Below are 19,436 nucleotides of genomic sequence, written 5' to 3'. Positions count from 1 at the left end.
ACACGTGCCTGCCTTCTCCCCATATCCCTTGATTCTGCTAGCAACTAGAGCTCTATCTAACTCTCTTTTAAATTCATCCAGTGAATTGGTCTCTACTGGCGTCTGTGGCAGAAAATTCCACAAATTCTCAACTCTCAGGGTGAAAACGTTTTTTCTCATCTCAGTTTTAAATGGCCTCCCCTTTATTCTTAGACTGAGGCCCCTGGTTCTGGACTCCCCCAACATTGGACATTTTTTTCCTGCATCTAGCATGTCCAGTCCTTCTATAATTTTATACGTTTCTATAAGATTCCCTCTCATCCTAAATTCCAGTGAATACAAGCCCAGTCTTTCCTCATATGACAGTCCCACCATCTCAGGGAACATGCCATTAGCTTTCTTCACTGCCTGCTGTATCTGCGTGTTTACTTTGAGTGACTGGTGTACAAGGACACCCAGGTCTCGTTGCACTTCCATTTTTCCTAATCTGACATAATTAGGATAATAATCTGCCTCCTTGTTCTTGCCGCCAAAGTGGATAACCTCACATTTATCTACAGTATACTGCATCTGCCATGCATCTGCCCACTCACTCAACATGTCCAAGTCACCCTGCAAACTCCTAGCATCCTCTTCGCAGTTCACATTGCCACCCAGCTTTGTGTCATCTACAAATTTGCTCGTGTTACTTTTAATTCCATCATCTAAATCATTAATATATATTGTAAATAGTTGATGCCCCAGCACCAAGCCTTGCAGCATTCCACTCGCCACTGCCTGCCATTCTGACCCGTTTATTCCTACTTCATCATAATCATAATCATACTTTATTAGCCAAGTATGTTTTGCAACATACGAGGAATTTGATTTTCTTTAGTCATACCAATAAAAAGCAACAGAACACACAAAATACATTTTTATATATTTGTTTCTTGTCTGCCAACCAATTCTCTATCCATGTCAGTACCCTATCCCCAATAACATGTGCTCTAATTTTGCCCACTAATCTCTTGTGTGGGACCTTATCAAAGGCTTTCTGAGAGTCCAGATACACTACATCTACTGGCTCTCCTTCATCAAGTTGACACATCCTAAAAAAATTCCAGAAAATTAGTCAAGCAGGATTTCCCTTCATAAATCAATGCTGACTTCGACCAATCATTTTACAGCTATCCAAATACGCCGTTATTACTTCTTTAATGATTGACTTCAGCATCTTCCCCACCACCGATGTCAGGCTAACTGGTCTATAATTTCCTGTTTTCCCTCTCGCTCCTTTCTTGAAAAGTGGGATAACATTAGCTGCCCTCTAATCCACAGGGTGAAAATGATCACCAATGCGTCCACAATTTTGAGAGCAACCTTCTTGAGTACCCTGGGATGCAGACCATCAGGCCCTGGAGATTTATTAGCCTTCAGTCCCATCAGTCTACCCAATACTATTTCTCGCCTAATGCAAATTTATTTCAGTTCCTCTGTCTCCCTAGATCCTCTGTCCGCTAGCAAATCTGGGAGATTGTTTGTGTTTTCCTGAGTGAAGACAGAACCAAAGTACCTGTTCAACTCTTCTGCCATTTCCTTGTTCCGCCTAATAATTTCACCTATTTCTGCCTTCAAGGGACCCACATTTGTCTTTACTAATCCTTTTCTCTTAACATACCTAAAGAAGCTCTTACTATCCTTCTTTATATTCTTGGCCATATAACCCTCGTACTTCATCTTTTCAGCCAGTATTGTTCTATTTGTAACCTTCTGTTGTCCTTTGAAAGTTTCCCAATCCTCTGGCTTCCCGCTACTTTTTGCTATGTTATACACCTTTTCTTTTAGTTTTATTCCATCCCTAACTTCCTTTGTCAGCCATGGTTGCCTCTTACTCTCCTTAGAATTTTTCTTCCCCTTTGGAATGAAATGATCCTGTATCTTCTGAATTATGCCCAGAAATTCCTGCCATTGCTGTTCCACCATCATTCCTGCATGGATCCTTTTCCAGTCGACCTTGGCCAGCTCCTCTCTCATGCCTTCATAGTCTCCTTTGTTCAACTGCAACATTGACACTTCTGATTTAACCTTCTCCCTCTCAAATTGCAGATTAAAACATCGTATTATGGTCACTACCTCTTTTACCTTGAGTTCCCTTTTAAAATCTGGTTCATTAGACAACACTAAATCCAGAATTGCCTTCTCTCTGGTAGGCTCCTGTACAAACTTCTCTAAGAATCCATCTCAGAGGCACTCTCCAAGCTCCCTTTATTGGGGTCCAGAACCAACCTGATTTTCCCAGTCTACCTGCGTATTGAAATCTCCCATAACCACAGTGCCATTACATTTGTTACATGCCAATTTTAACTCCTGCTGCAACTTGCACCCTATTTCCAGGCTACTGTTTGGGGGCCTGTAGATACAGTAACTCCCATTGGTGTGTTCTTACCTTTACAATTCCTCAATTCTATCCACAGCGACTCTACATCGTCAGTCCCTATGTCACCCCTCGCAAGGGACTGAATTTCATCCCTCACTATCCCACCTCCTCTGCCCACCTGCCTGTCCTTTCTATAGGACGTTGAGTATAACCCTGAATATTCAGTTCCCAGTCCTGATCCTCCTGCAACCATGTAATCCCCACAATGTCATATCTACCAATCTCTAACTGAGCCTCAAGCTCATCCACTTTACTTCTTATACTTCGAGCATTCATAAATAATACTTTTAATCCATTACTCACCTCACCTTTCACATCGATTCCTATTTCACTTGGCCATACTCTCCTATCCCTTCGTGAATTTTCTGTCCTGTTAATTCTGGTGCCTTTCTTAACTTTTCCTATACTCTCTTTCCCTTTAACTCCATCCTTGTATTTCCAATTTGTCTCTTCCCCCCCCCCCCCCCCCCCCCCCACCCCCCCAACCCCAACCCCCACTGGCAATCAACACAATAGACTACTAATTCACGTCAGGTTATGGCTGAAGGGCATTAAAAAATGTTTAACATGCACAGAGTATATCGATAAGCATCAATGGTCAAATTTAAATTTCTTAACATCACACCAAGTTCACAAGCTAAGGACAAAGAGTGATAATTCCTGCTCTGTGATATCAGGTGCCTCAGTCTGCAATAGCTGAATTAAGAAATAATTCATTATTGATCGAAAAGGATATTGCACAGCATTAAAACATTGTTACATTCAGTCATTATATAGTACAGTGTTTGTCCAATTTAATACTATTAGTATGCAACAAATCCTTAGACTGAGCAGCTGAAGCTAACACGAGAGACGGAATGAAGAATACAAAAAATATAAGAAGCAATGATTATGCTAATGTTCCTATAGGTTCATGGATGCAGTGGTTCAATGGAAGATTAGTTTTGATTGAAAACAATGTTTAGGCACTTCATACAATTTGAAATTAAAGAACCTCCTTTCACTAATACACTGCACAGACACTTATTCCATACAGCATTGCACTAAAAATGGAATAAGATACATCTGCCTTACATTTTCCAAAGAGGATTCAGGCTGTTATCATCCACATGGAATTATGGAATCAAACAACACAGACGGAGGTACTGGTGTACATTCCATTGTGGTGGCTCTCTGAATGAGCTAACCAATTAGCCTTATTTCTTTCTTTCTGGGAGCTATACTAATCCTTCCTGTAAAGGGAAGATCCAATTTCCTTTTGAAAGTTCCAGATTAATCTGCTTCCACCACCCTTTCAAACAGTGCGATCACCATAACTTGCTGTGTAAAAATGTAACCTGACATATTTTGCCAATTACCTTGCATGATTTGTTCTTGGTTAGGGAGAAAATGAAGGTGAGACATGTCTTTAGCCCAAGTCCATTCTCTTAAATATATTTCACTTTAAGAACATATTCAGAAAAAATCTACATTTGTATATTTTGTTTTCTTTGTTGGTTGAATATCATATTACTATAATAAAATACTTTGACTTAATAGACAAATAAATCTGTTATGACGAAGGTGGAGAGTCCAGTGAATATAATGGAGATGATTACCATGTGACTCTGGGTTCAGGCCATCCTGAGACAGTACAATGCAGCTTCACGTTCTGCTTCTCCCACACAGTGTGGGATCGAGGCTTGATTATAAACTCAGGCAAACGAAGCAAGCTGTCCTCCTTCAGTCTTTTGTGAAATTCATGAGTCTCGTGAATCTGAGGAGAGATACATAAGAACATTAGGCTTATACAGTGTTGAGAGTTGAGTTTAATTTATTGTTACGTGTACAGTTAAAAGTTTTTGTTACGAGGTACAGTTAAAAGTTTTTGTTGCATGCTAACCAGTCAGCAGAATGACAATCAATACATGATTATAATTCAGCCATCCGCAGTGCACAGATCCATGATAAAGGGATTAACGTGAATAATGTTTAATGCAAGATAAGGTCCAGTAAAGTCCGATCAAAGATAGTCCGAGAGTCTCCATTGATAGAACTAATATTAATTGGAGACCATTGAACTGTCTTTAATTAAACTTACACTAAATATTGCACCCTTTATCCATGCTCTGTGAAAGCTTGATTGTATACATGTCTACCCTTTTCTTTGACTGGATAGCAAGCAAACAAACGCTTTTCACTGTACCTAAATGTTTTAATCTCGATTTTTGCAGATTAACTGAAAACCAGGCAAGAAATAGCATTCACAGGGAATGCATTAGCACACACAATTCAGCAAAATCATACTTCAATGTTTCGTCCTGTAAAAGTACCCAGCTAACATTCCAGTCAGCAGATAAGCATAAGAAGCTGGAAAAAGTGCAGAGAAGTCTTTTGAGAATGTAGCCAGGACATGAGTGCCTGAGAGAGAGGATGGGCAGGCTAGGATTTTATTCCTTCCAGCGCAGGAGGCCGAGGGGTGATCTTATCGAGAGGTATAAGAACATGAGGGATAGGATGAATGCACAGAATCTCTCACCCAGAGTAGGACAATCAAGTGCCAAAGGACATTGGTTTAAGGTGAAAGTGAAAAGATATAATGGGATCGTGAGGGGCAGCATTTTTACACAGACAGTGATGGGTATATGGAACAAGCTGCCAGAGGCGGTAGGTGAGACAGGTGCTATAACAACATTTAATGAAACTATTCCTACTCAGCAAAATAATTTTACATGCATGATCGTTATTAGGTATGTACCTAGCTAATAGAATAGGCTATAGAATACGTGTATATGCTATTGCAGAGTCTCCTGTATTCCAGTCTGAATATATATTCCAGGTCTAATATATATTCCATATGTGTCTTTTTACAATACTGCACACAAAACTGTGACAAATGGGGTCAAATATCAATTTCCTTCAAAAAAGTTGACAAGCACTTTATTGCGGTCATGACTAACATAGTATCAACAACAAATATAAGAAAAGATAGGATATAAGAAAAGAAAGATATAGAAGGGTTTCGGCCAGAAACGTTGCCTATTTCCTTCGCTCCATAGATGCTGCTGCACCCGCTGAGTTTCTCCAGCACTTTTGTCTACCATAAGAAAAGATAGCATCAGAATACACAAAAACATTTTACGTAACAGTTGTTGCGTGGTGACCCGACTTCGCCCCAATGGCTCTAATGGGGTTTAGTCTGTGATCAGCAAAAAAAGTTGGCCCTAGGCAAAGTTTCACCCCCCCGTAGATTACAATGAAATTAAAACTGGGTGGAACTGATTGCATGCACTGTTTTGCAATAAAGGAACAAATTACTTTACTGCTGATGAAAATGTGCTGATTCCATGGTCTATCAATGGAATAGAAATTCTGATACATTAACAACTTAGAGTCATAGAGTGATACAGTGTGGAAACAGGCCCTTCGACCCAACTTACCCACACCGGCCAACAATGTCCCAGCTACACTAGTCCCACAGCTTGCGCTTGGTCCATATCCCTCCAAACCTGTCCTATCCATGTACCTGTCTAACTGTCTCTTAAACTATGGGATAGTCCCAGCCTCAACTACCACTAATCTTGTACAAATACAGTTAAAACTTTTCAAATTTCCATTTTTCTCATTATTTAGAACATAGAACAGTGCAGCACAAGAACAGGCCACAATGCCTCTGCTGATCATGATGCCAAGACCAACTCTTATCGTCCAGCATATAATCCATATCTCTCCAGTCCCAGCATTTCAATGTGCCTATCCAAAAGTCTCTTAAATGCCGCTATCGTATCGGCCTCAACCACAGCCCTGGCAGTGTGTTTCAGGCCCTCACCTACCTCTGTGTGAAAAAGTTGCCCTGCACATCTCCTTTAAACTTTGCCCCTTTCACCTTAAAGCTATAGCCTCTAGTATTTGATTTTTCCATACCGGGAAAAAGGTTCGGACTGTCTACCGTATCTATGTCTCTCATAAGTTTATGACCAGAGAAGGGCAAAATTTCTCTCCTCTCTTCTACTCCAGTAAGAGCCTTCCCTAATACCATTGTTAATAACATTTACATACAATTGCCTGCCATCCATGGCATTCACAACCTGCCTAGAGTGTTTACATTCGGCCAGCCTGGAGATTGTTTTACCTTGATCCAGCCTAACACTTGGAAAACATCAACCAAAGAGTTTTAAAACTTTAAAAAGTTTGGTTTATTTCCTAGGTTGGTGTCCCTATTGTAAATGATTGTCACAAAGCCATTCTTCTTGAATCTGCACAAAATTCTTTATCATTGCTCTGTGCTAATTATCGACAATCTTTCTGTCCTCCATGACCTATCAACAATATTCAGCCCCCCCTCCAATTCCTCTCCATATCCCTGCAGTCATAAAATACGATGTAAGCGTAAATTGAGGGAAAGCATGCTTTGTTTATCTTGTCGCGGTGCTGGCCGAGTCCAGAGCGGGTGGAGCTGTGGTGGACGCTGCTGCGACCCGACCCCCGGAGATTCGGAGGCTGCAACTGCGGGTTTGGCGGACGGTAACACCGGGAGCCCGCGGGTCCCTGGAGGGAGACCGCTTTTCGGGGCTTCCGCAGCGGCGACTTCTCCTGCCCGAGTTGCGGGGTTGAAGCGCTCCTGGAGCGGGGCCTTACACCATCGCCCCGCGCGGCTTGGAATGGCGGCGGGTCTCTGCGAGTGCACGCCGGGGGCTCTAACATCAAGACCCGGTGTGCGACCTTGCATCACCCGGCGTGGCTTTAATGGCCACGGGACAATCGCCATCGCCCGCCGGGGGCTTTGACTTTGACTTTGACTCTGACATCGGGGGGGAGAGTGCAGTGGAGAGAGAAGTTTTTTTGGCCTTCCATCACAGCAATGTGATGGATGTTTATGTAAATTATGTTGTGTCTTGGGTCTATTTGTTGTAATGTATGGCTGCAGAAACGGCATTTCGTTTGGACCTCAAGGGGTCCAAATGACAATAAATTGAATTGTATTGTATGTATTTTAACAATGGTGTGGAAGAAAATCACTGTTGAGGTCCTATTCATAAATCAGTGCATCTGATCTCCTGGGCCCCCATTAAACGTGGCCCTGCTTCGGAGAGCAACGGGTGCACTCTGAGATTACACAGACTATATGAAACAGACCCTCTTAGTTCAACAAGACAAGTACTGGGCCACACTTCTTTAAATCATCTCAATCTCTGTACTTGCATAGTAACATTGTACCTGCATAGTTAAATTAATATGAAGACTTCAAGAGGGGAAAAGAGTAATAGGAGCAGAGAAAGGCATAGCAAAGTGATATTTATAACTTAGATAGTTGAGAACAAGAAAGAAAGGAAGAGGAAACATTTCTACATTAACCAGTGAAAGAAAGACCAGATCCATCATTGCTCTATATATGTTATCATGAGATCACGATGCAGCAGGATGTTGTTCTTTAAAGGAAGGAATGTAGAAATGTGTGTTTTCTATATCTTTTTTTTTTTTTAATTTAATCTAAATTCTTTTTTTTTGCTTCCAAATTAATTCTTATTATCTTTACCTTTTCACTGAAACAGTCTTATAATTTCTAGCAGTAACATTTGACATGTATCCCCACTGACACATGGGAATTCCCAGTCCAGGACCACTCAAAATGGAGAAGAAATGCACAGGATGGTATTGAGAATCTCATGTTCATGTATCAACAGCTCATGGCATCCCAGTGGAAGGAGCAAATCACCTCCCAATCAGATGAGGGCCTATTCTACAGGCTGCTTCTGCTCCCCCTGCTGCTGCGTCTTTGGGTTCCACATTCACCTCAAGTCACCTCACAACCCACCGAGCTGGAGTGGAAACAAGTCATCCTTGAGCCTAAGGAAATGCCTAAAGAGGACCTGATGTCTGCAGTCTGAATTGAACATCGCTCTGTTGTATTCACCTTTTTATTCAGTGAAATGCGCTCAGCAGACTCCCGGATGGCTACTTTTCTTGATGAATGCGATGCAATCCTCTCAACGTTGTGTTCTTCAGTGGTATTCTTTTGGACAAAGTGACTCTCCCCACCAATGTATCCTTCTGAGTGCTTGCGTTTTTCATCTTTTGTATGGGTAAATCCGCTGACATGCTCGGAGCTAAATAAAAACAAACAAAATCTTATTTATTATTCATCACTTTTTTTTTGCATAGCTTTTTCCACATTTCATTGTATTTCTCTTCCACATAATAATTGGTTACTTTACTTGCATTGTTATCTGTGTGCCACCTTCAGTAATTATGGACAAACTATATAATTACAGTACATTGCACACTAATCCTCATCTACTGTGTTCCCCCTTAACATTTAGTGCCTTGAAGTCGAAACCTTAGAACTTTGTAGCACACCAGGAATCTATTAGTCCCAAGTAACTAAAACTAAACTATTAATCAACACAAAACGAGGCCCGTGGCCTATTCTGTTCACATATTTGTTCTCTTCCATTGCATCAAGTATTATTTTGTTATTCTATACCTTAAGGCCCTTGCAGGTGAATAGTACAATTACATTTCAGAATGATTAAGATGTGAGAATTGTGCAGATATCTCAAATTATTATGGAGTTGGAAGAGATTATAGATTTAGAGAGGTTTTAACTCATAGAAGAACCCTAGAACGGAAGACATAATTTTAAATCAACATGTTGCTCAATTTGAACTCAATGGTGGCAGCCATCTCACTTATAGAGGGCAGAATGATGAAATTCATGTTCATTAATCATAGGAGCAGAAGTAGGCCAGTAACCCTTGAAGTCTACTCTGCCATTCAATCATGGCTGATCTATCATTCCCTCGTTCATCAACCCCATTCTCTTACCTTCTCCCCATAACACTTAATAATCAACTCTCTGACAATCTCCTCCTTAAAAATACCCACTGACAAGGCCACCAGAGCCATCTGTGGCAATGAATTCCACAGATTCACCACCCTCTGATGAAAGAAATTCCTCCTAATTTCCTGTCTAAAGATACATCCTTTTATTCTGAGGCTGTGTCCTCTGGTTCTAGACTTTCCCACTGGTGGAAACATGAAATGTGTTAGATAACCAGATCTGGTGGTAATACATTTACAAATGAGATTTTCAACAGTGGATGCATTAAGATTGAGGTGGAATTGGGAGATTTTAAAGAGGTAAAGAAGGCAGTCTAACTGTGGGCTGTATCTTATCTGATATTCAAATAAAAGACTGAGGTTAAGAAATGGCTAATTCAATAATGGTCAAATAGCAGGAAGAGAAATACAGTGGATGGTTGTAAATTATGTGTCCGTGCATATGTTCCTAACTTTGAACCCGGCCTCTACAGAGGTAATGTGAAGACACACGGACAACTGCAACTGGTTTATTCAACTAATCGAGTACTTTGCATATGTGGCGTAACCATCATACATATCTGTTTTTAATATATGTATACTACATTGCTTTTCCCTTTTTGAAAATAATATGTGATCCGTACATATGCATTGTTTGTAAATTTAACTATTTTTTCCTGAATTTCTTTAATCTTCGAGAAACTTGTTTCATTGGCATTGTATCCATTTCATAACTTGAGGAAAGTATCACTTCTTGACTTAATTCAGTGGACCTTTCTAGCGTTACTTCCGCAATGTCACAGGATCAACTTCTGGGACATGCTCAAATCACATAACTTTTTTACATTTTCCTGTGTATTATTTGGTGGAATGAGTTGATACATGGGGATATTAATTCTTATTTATAGAAGCCATCTTTGTGTCACATATTTCAATCTAAACTCCAACGTCTATTATCTGAATGATGGTTTTAACTCCGACATTGAGTGTATTGGGAAAATATATTTTTGAAATGCTGATAAGCAGAAAAGCCATAGCCTGAAGTTTTTATTATTGGCTCGGGTATTAAATAAATTGAAGAATTAATGGATACAGCTTCGATTCATCAAGATTGCGGAACCAAACTAGTGGAATATCATCTTCTACTACTTTCAACATCCCCCAATTCATCCCCCATTTCAACAGCTGCCAATTCATCATTCAAATCATGAAATCATCACCGGCAAGTTTCAATGTACATGTTGCATCATTGTGAACCTATAAAGAACTATTTTGACATCCTTAGATTGACTTTGCACCTGTTTTGATGTGGATGAGCATTAATACTTGCATCATCGGATATTTCTCCATATTTTCCAAAGTGTAAATCTAAGCATGCCCCATGTGGAACAGTTCTGTCCGATCTAGCGTTAATCTTTTGAGCCAACCTTTGCTGTTGACCATTTAGTACCCTCAGCTACAACCATTTGTTGGGCTAATTGCTGACCACATAGTGCAATAATCACTTCAATCTGGACTAAAGATTTTAAGACTTCTTCTGAACATGTATTCAAGTTCATTGCTCTCTTTGTCAGTGGAACATGGCTGACAACTTAGATGTGTATCCTCATCTATAAATGAGCAATCTGCTGCCCCGTTGAGTTTCATGTAGATAATCTGTCCATTTAATTATACTTTTGTGGCTTAGCGATAGAGCTGCTGCCTTACAGCGGCAGAGACCTGGGTTGAATCCTGACTACAGATGCTGTCTATACGGAGTTTGTACCTTCTTTCTCTGACCGCATGAGTTTTCTCCAGATGCTCCGGTTTCCTCCCACACTTGAAAGACCTACCGGTTTGTAGGTTCATTTACTTTGGTTAAATTGTCCCTAGAGTGTGTAGGATAGTGTTAGTGTATGGGGTCGGTGAGGCCTCGGTGGGCCGAAGGACCTGTTTCCGCACTGTATCTCTGAAGGCTAAAGTCTTTTGTCTCGATTTCTTCTGTTTTCTGCCGTTGTCACTGGTGGTGTAAATGCTAGTCAAGCTTAATTTGCTATTAATCACAAGTGCATACATCCCCTTTGTGGCTTCTTGCTGTGATAAACTGTAGTAAATTTGCAGTTTGCATGTTTTACATTCATTAATACAATCTCTATGGACGTCATGAATATGCATATATGCAATATGCAATATGAGATTTTGAATGCTAAATAACTTTGATTCAATTTGTTCAACAATTAAATCACAAAACACTTGAAATTCAGTGTGTAGTCAAAGAACTCAACCATGTTCCATTGCCAAGATATGTCCTTTAAAGAGATCATGCACTTGCTGATGCATTCAATGACTGCAGCAGGATCTTGATCGGTTGGGCAAGTGGGCTGAGGAATGGTTGATGGGATATAACATAGAGAAATATGAAATGTTGCATTTTGGGATGTCCAACATGGGCAGGATCTACACAGTGAATGGTAGTGCTCTGGGAGAGTGTTGTAGAGCAGGGGGATCTTGAATGCAGGTACATAGTTCCTTGAAAGTGGTGTCACGGGCAGATAGGGTGGTCATAAATGTTTTCGGCACTTTGGCCTTCATCAGTCAGAGTGTGGAGTATAGATGTTGGGGGGGGGGGGCATGTTGCAGTTATATACGACGTTGGTGAAGCCACATTTATGTATAGTATTGTGTTCAGTTTTTGGCTCCATGTTATAGGAAAGATGTTGTCAAGTTGGAAAGGGTGCGATTTTGAATACTTCGATAAGATTACCCCTTATCCTCCTGTGCTCCATGGAATAGTCCGAGCTTGCTCACTTGTTCCCTATAGCTCAGGTCCTCGAGTCCTGGCAATATCCTTGCAAATCTTCTCAGCACCCCTTCCATCCTGACAACATCTTTCCTATAACAGTGAGCCCAAAACTATACTTTTAAAAAAATTTCTGACCCACACAACCAATTTCTACTCTACTGTTTGCACCAATAAATATTTCCATGTAATCATCATGTGAATTGAAAGACTACTGTACTTGTTTTTACATGCCGAGGCTTTCAATGTAGCCACACAGGTCAATGCCCTCCACCCACTCTTACAGTTTCTGCTCAAGAGTTATGTTGCATTCCCCTATGCTTTATCTCATTACCATCGTTTCTCACAAGACTGTGTTAGGAATTTAAACTAATCCTTCCAAGTGAGCAGAGTAATTTAAGAGGTTTTGGGATTTTAAACTCATCCCACAAACTGGATAACTCATGCTCATTGTCAGACTAAAATTATTTTCTTTTTTTCTTGATTTTCTATCCTTGTTGCATTTAAACGTATGTGCCTGTGCACACATTCCTGCATTTGAACCTGTACGATGCAACATATACAGAGAGATGTGAAGAGTCATGGAATGCAGTTAGAAGATGCACAATTACTTTACTCATCTAGTTTAGTTTAGCTTATTGTCACATGTACTGAGGTACAGTGAATAGCTTTTGTTGCATGCTAACCAGTCAGAGGAACGACAATACATGATTACATCGAGCCATCCACAGTATACAAATACATGATGAAGAGAATAACATGAATAACGTTTAGTGCAAGATAAAGCCAGTAAACTCCCATCAGAGATAGTCTGAGGGGCTCCAATGAGGAAGATAGTAGTTCAGGACTGCTCTCTCATTGTTGGTAGGATAGTTCAGTTGCCTAATAACAGTTGGGATGAAACTGTCCTTGAATCATATACGCACACTTGCATCACATATCTACAGCAGACATTTACATGCAATACAGCGGGTCAGAAGCAAAGTTTGTGGTGGGAATTGAATGTAATGCTTTTGGTATTCATCTTCTGCCTATCAGAGTGCTAGCCCAATATTCTTAGTGGCTTCTGCTCTTTTCTCAGCTGTTTTCCTAACAAGGGCAATAAGTTGCCTTCAACATGAGTGAACAGACCTAGGGAAGGTTTGAAGACATATGGGTCAAACGCGAGCAAATCGGACTTGCTTAGATGGGCATCTTGGTTGGCATAAATGGGTTGGGCCAAGGGGCTATTTCCTTGCTTTCCGACTCTATTCTGGCAGAACAAACATATAACAACAGTCCACCAGTGTTCAAGATGAGGAATTTCCTTGGAGGTCTTCCTGCTCAGCCACAAAGGATTGCCTAAAGCCCCATCCACAGATCTCAACAGGGTTCTGAAAGACTTCCAGCCAAGTAACTGCAAATCAACAAAATTCTCCACCTAAGCTAATTTTTATAAGATGTAAAGCTACATGGATGTCTTTAGATCATCAAAATACTACCCAGCCCAAGTATTTTGGGAAATATATTAGATTGAAGTTGCTTTGGAGAATATTATGACAATGAATTTCTTCTATCCACTAGCACGACAACACACCTGCAACTTAACACAGGAAGAGAGAGATCCTGTAATGAGTAATCCAATATTTGGGATAAATATGGTGGGACAACTTTCAAATAACAAAAGCATGGCAACGCATGTTACAATTTCAACAGTAATGCATTGTAAAAGGTGTCACTTTAAAAACCTTCATGAATCAGATATAAAATTAATACAGAAAACTTTATAGCTCAAATGCCCCAAATCCTGATCAGAACACTTTAAATAGAAAATTCCCCACTAACAGTAAGTAGCCATATTCTCTTTATAATTTCTCCATTGAATAATGTTTCAATCAAGAACAATTCAGAAGGACAGTAATGGCTGTGTTTGACTATTCAAAATAACCTTCTGTACATGCCACTAAATGATGGAGATTACATCTGAAATTGTTGTACTGGTGTCTTGTTAAATTTCCTTTTGTCTTTCTTCCACACTCTTAAACACAATGATCTAGTTATCATCACAGAGAAGACAATAATAATTTCAAAATAAAACAGTGAGAGTCTTGGGCCAAGACAGTAAATTAGGACAGTAAGTTAAGACAATAAATCCAAGGAATCCGACGTCAAGGGATGCAGAGGGTTGGACATAGAAACAAAAAGATATTCCAAAAGTTATTTAACAAAAGTTTATAAAACTGCAAAATTATTTCCTGAATCTTATGCTTAATGTCTTAGTAGATGAAGACAAACATATCGTTTTCCTTCTTTAACAGTTTATTTATATTTATTGTTACATTCAGGAGGCTAGGACATTGGATCCTTCCATACTTAAGGTCGTTAAGGGCTCTGTCATTAACGGTATACCTTCTCCATACATTTGACCTTCCAATATGCAACACTTGCTTGGATTAAACTTAATGTGCTATTTTTCCACCCATATTATACTGGTCTACATTCTGTTGCATCCTTTGATAACCTTCTTCACTGTTTCAAATGGCACACATTTTTGTGTTGTCTGCTGATGTACTAATCAACTCATCGACATTTTGACCAAGTCATTTATATATATCACAAACAACTGAGGTCCCAGCACAGATCCCTGCAAATAACTCTGGTCATGGACCTCCAGCTAGAATAACACTATTCCACCACTACTGATCATCTTCTATGGATAAGGCAGTTCTGAATCCAAACTACCAAGTCACTGTGAATCCCATGCATCTTAATCTTTTGGATCAGTATACCATGAAAGACCTTGTCAAATACTGTAACTCACTGAAGTACATGCAGACAACACCGATTGCTCCAGGCCATCGATCACCTTTGCCATCTCATCAAAAAACTCAATCAAATTTGTAACTCATGGGCTGTCTCACACAAACCCATGCTGACAGTCTCTAAATAGCTCACTACCTTACAAATATGAGTAAATTCCATCGCTATCTCCAATACTCCCCCTACCATGGTCGTGAGTTTTGAATTTCACCTATGTCCTTTTTTTAAACTTCAAAAAAGCTATTGAACATTTTTATGACTATAACAATGCTTTAATTGTCTTTGTTTGGCATGATAGCCTACCCAACACAAATAAAAAACAAAAGAATGCTGAAAACTCAGTAGGTGAGGCAGTATCTGTGGAAAGAGAAACAATACGAACAAGGAACTGCAGGTGCTGATTTACAAAAAGAAACGCTGCATGCTGGAATAACACAGCGGGTCAGGCAGCATCTCTGGAGAATAAGGATAGGTGATGTTTCGGGTCAGGCGCCTTCATCAGGCTGATACAGAAACAGTTAAAAGTTTCAGGTTAAAGAACCTGGAATAGACTCTCCAGTTAAAACATTAGCTCTGTTTCTGTTACCACAGGTGCTGTCTGATCCACTGAGTGATGCCACCATTCTATGGTTATTTATTTTCAAACCTCGCATTTTTCCTTTGATGAATTTTATCTACGAAATATTCTTATTTTATATGGGCTCCATATCTGAGGAAGGTTGTGCTGATGTTGGAGAGAAGGTTTATAAAAATCTTCCCAGGAATGATTGGGTTAACGTATGAGGAGTGTTTGATGGCTATGGGCCTGGACTTGCTGGAGTTTAGGAGGATGAGGGGATAATCTCATTGAAACCTACCGAATAATGAAAGGCCTAGATAGAGTGGATATTCAGAGGATGTTTCCAGACGTGGGGAATCTAGGACTAGAGGGCACAGACTCTGAACAAAAGGACATACCTTTGGAATAGAGAAGAGCAGGAATTTTTTCACCAGAGTGTGTTGAATTTATGGAATTCATTGCTACAGATGGCGATGGAGGCCAAGTCATTGGGTATTTTTAAAGCAGAGATTGATGGGGGCTCTTGATTACTAAGGGCATCAAAGGTTACAGGGAGAAGGCAGAAGAATACATTTGAGGCAAAAACAGATCAGCCATGATCAAAGGGCAGAACAGACTCAATGGGTCGAATGGCCTAATTCTGCTTCTATGTCTTATCATCTTATGAGGTTAATGTTTATCCTTGAATTTGGTTGAATGGCAGGATAATTAGTTAGTTTGTCAACAAAAACCCAACAACTTAACTAGATTTGATAATTCTTGAAATCTAGATCCAGCTATTATCAAAAATTTATATCCACACCAAATTCTGGATATGTTGTTTAAACTTTTACAAGTAGGGCGCGGAGAATATTTACGAGAATGTTGCTTGGAATTGAGGACCTGAGCTACAGGGAGTGGTTGAGCAGGCTAGGGCTTTATTCCATGGAGAATGAGGAGTGATCTTACAGAGGTGTAGAAGATCATGAGGGAATAGATCAGGTAAATGCACAGAGCACAACGGTTTAACAAGAACCTGAGGGGCAATATTTACACACAAAGGGTGGTGTGTGTCTGCAACGAACTGCCAGAGGAGGTAGTTGAGGCAGGTACTATAATAAAGGGCCTGTTCCACTGCGAGGATCTAATTTGTGAATTTAGAAGAGTTTAGGAGAGTTTAAAAAAGTGTCATGGTCTTGTTGTATCGCCGAAGTAGAACACCTCCTACGACCTCCTTCAACTATGTAGAGAACCTCCTACGAATATGTAGAAGGCCTTCGATCTCCTTCGACCTCCTTTGACTATGCTGAAGACTAGCTTCGACTAGCATCGGGAAAATTGGACATCGAATAGTGGAGAGTGAAGACGATCACCTTCGACTATACTAACACTACGTACAACCACCTTCGACTACCTTTGATTACATTTGATTGCCTTCGATTGCCATTGATTACCTACGAATAACATGCCGACCTACTACGACCCACTTCGACTAAACCTACGAGTAAAAAAGCCGACCAATTTTTACTTGTGGACAATTTTCAGGATGCTAAAAAATACTCTTCGACCAAACTGAGGCCTCGATTATGCGGGAACTACTCTCGAGCATGAAGGAGAGTTACATAGATCTCCTAGGACCACTTGTCGAGTTTGAGTCGAGTGCAAACTCTTCTAAACTCACAAATTAGGTCCCCGCAATGGGACAGTCCTTTAACATTTAAAGTACATTTGGAGAAGTACATGTATAAGAAAGATTTAGAAAGATATGGGCAAATGCAGACAGGTGGGAAGGTGGGGCATGTTGGTTGGCATGGGCAAGTTGGGTCCGAGGGCCTGCTCTACCACGGTGGTACAGCGGCAAAGTTGCTGCCTTACAGCGCGATCCAGGCTACCGGTGCAGTTTGTGCGTTCTCCCCGTGACTTGCGTTGGTTTTCTCCGAGAACCTCCCACACTCCAAAGATCTACAAGTTTATAGGTTAATTGGCTTGGTATAAATGTACAAAATTGTCCCTAAAGTGTGTATGATAGTATTAATGTGCGGGGATCGCTATTCGGTGCGGACTCGGTGGGTCGAAGGGCCTGTTTTCACGCTGTATCTCTAAATTAAACTGTGCATCTGTAATCCTGACATGCTCTTACCCGTGGGAGTGAGTTGTAATGTTGCGCTTTTCCTGCAGGCGGTAGTCTTGCATAGTGGAGTGCAACTGGCTACTCCGATAGTCGCGATCATAGTGCTTGTGGTGCTTCTGGTAGAAAGGTACTGATACGGAGGACATGCTGGCTGGCCACGTAAAATCCGAATTGTTCCCGCTTGGCCGTATGAACTCTGTTTTAGATAAAGCAAAAAATAAAACTCAGGAAAAAGTGCTCCATAAATAAAAGTACAACAAAATTGCAAAATCAATGTAGGTCTTAGTTGCTGCGTTTTGTGAAGAGTGGGCTGATGTCAAGGTATGGGTAACAAGGTTCCGATTTAGTTTATGTCCTTTTCTGGTCTGACCCTTGATGGTCAAAGCAAGTAACATTTAAAACGTTGCAAATTAGGGTTCAAATCCTCATAAGCCAACAATCTGCCACAATGTTTCTATGTAATAAATCACTTTGAATTTTAATTATAAGAAATGGAAACTGTCACATATATACAGTACACAACGTGTACAATATCATATAAAATATCGTTTGTATTAAATAAAAATTACATTTAATTCTAAATATTTGCCACTGTCTTTAATAATTCTCGCGCGAAAGCTATTAATTCGTTTTAATACATGTATTTGGCTGCAAATGAAACATTGTGCGTTACTTTACTTTGAGCCATGTTTACATCCAAGTTCCCATTCCGCGTTTAATTTTATATTTCAAGATACATTTTAAAGTAATTCTGACAGAATTGTTAACATCCAGCCACACAGGGTTCCGGTGAAATATAATCACGGTTTCTCGGTCTAGGTTTCTAATTGGGTCCTTTTTGTTACAAACCCGCATTTAATAAAACGGCGTGATTCTGCCCGACCTCGCCGGTTGAGCTACGTGTTCAGTGTACAGTTACACATGCACCGCTCAGCTGCCAGCGGGACTTTAACGTTTTAACAAAGAATAAAAACAACATTTGGGTCACAAAACCCGCCACAAGCCCCGCCAAATCTACTTAGAATCAAGAACACTCACCGAATGTCAAATGTTTTCTGAGATTTGGTTGTTTGTATCAGCGAGAAGGCTCGGTGTGATGTATCTGGGAAAGCAGTGGCAGGAAGAAGGCTGCAGACTCGGCTCCAGAGTTCAGTACAAAAATAATGCCGCCCGTCAGTGGAATGTGAAAGCCAGAGTTACGACCTTTTATGGCTTTAAGGATCGGTAAATATAGCACTAGCGCAAGCAATCAGTGTCCCCCGGCTAGAAATATCAAGGGGTTGCAATGCAGGTAAAGAGTTATTGAATGCTTCGTGTAGGGGGAAATAAGAGTTTGCAATTAGTGGAGTTCAAGCTCCGATTCGCCAATCCCTTTTATCCACAGGCTCCTTAAATCTGGATACATTTCACTCATTTTAGCCATTCCTCTCACGGGATTGACTTCTGTGAGCTGACCCAGTGATTGCATACACATATGTGGAGGTGTGGTTTGAAAGGTGCCGGAATCACTATCTCCTTAGGCAGTCCCCCTGGGTTAGATGTGACTCGCCTTCACGTAGGTTCGACGGGTTCTCAAGTGACTGAAGAATCCGTTCTGCCCAAAGATCCTATAGCTATAAGATCTTTGGTTCTGTCGCCGCTGGGACGAATGGTGCCTGATGGAAGGAGTGGCTGGGGAGGTCAGGGTGAAGGAGGAATATTGAAGGTTTTCAGGAGGGGAAGATGTCAATGCAATGTTTCTTTTTTTAACACGAGGTGATGGTTGCACACGAATTTGACATTAAGCACGTACAACACGATTAGGTAGACAGTATAAACTTAAATCACACGTACACACAACTAGGCAACCATTTTATCAACAACTAGAGAACGGCCCTGAGCTACTATCTACCTCAATGGAGACCCCCGGACTATCTTTAATCGGACTTTATCTTGCACTAAACGTTATACCCTATATCATGTATCTGTACACTGTGGATGGCCCAATTGTGAT

At 40.5% G+C, this 19,436-nt stretch overlaps 1 protein-coding gene across 4 annotated transcripts in view; it reads right to left on the bottom strand.

Annotated features, from left to right (window-relative positions):
- The window catches only part of myom1 (myomesin 1), a 94,776-nt gene extending 75,867 nt beyond the window's left edge, over nt 1-18,909 (bottom strand). For 3 of the 4 annotated variants that reach the window (XM_033019592.1, XM_033019594.1, XM_033019596.1), the window contains exons 1-4: nt 18,482-18,909; nt 17,453-17,639; nt 8,292-8,484; nt 3,997-4,154 (exon numbers count right to left, since the gene is read on the bottom strand). In XM_033019592.1, coding sequence (XP_032875483.1) covers nt 3,997-4,154; nt 8,292-8,484; nt 17,453-17,589 — 488 coding nt within the window. In that variant the 5' untranslated portion in view covers nt 17,590-17,639; nt 18,482-18,909. Of the gene's footprint in view, nt 1-3,996; nt 4,155-8,291; nt 8,485-17,452; nt 17,644-18,481 lie in introns of all 4 variants that reach the window. The other variant, XM_033019593.1, reaches the window with a different exon arrangement.
- Between the last annotated feature and the right edge of the window lie 527 nt (nt 18,910-19,436).

This window comes from Amblyraja radiata, chromosome 4, assembly GCF_010909765.2.
Source record: "Amblyraja radiata isolate CabotCenter1 chromosome 4, sAmbRad1.1.pri, whole genome shotgun sequence".
Classification (NCBI taxonomy): Eukaryota; Metazoa; Chordata; class Chondrichthyes; order Rajiformes; family Rajidae; genus Amblyraja; species Amblyraja radiata.
Note: the sequence above shows the minus strand (reverse complement) of the source record. Positions and strands in the feature narration are given on the sequence as shown.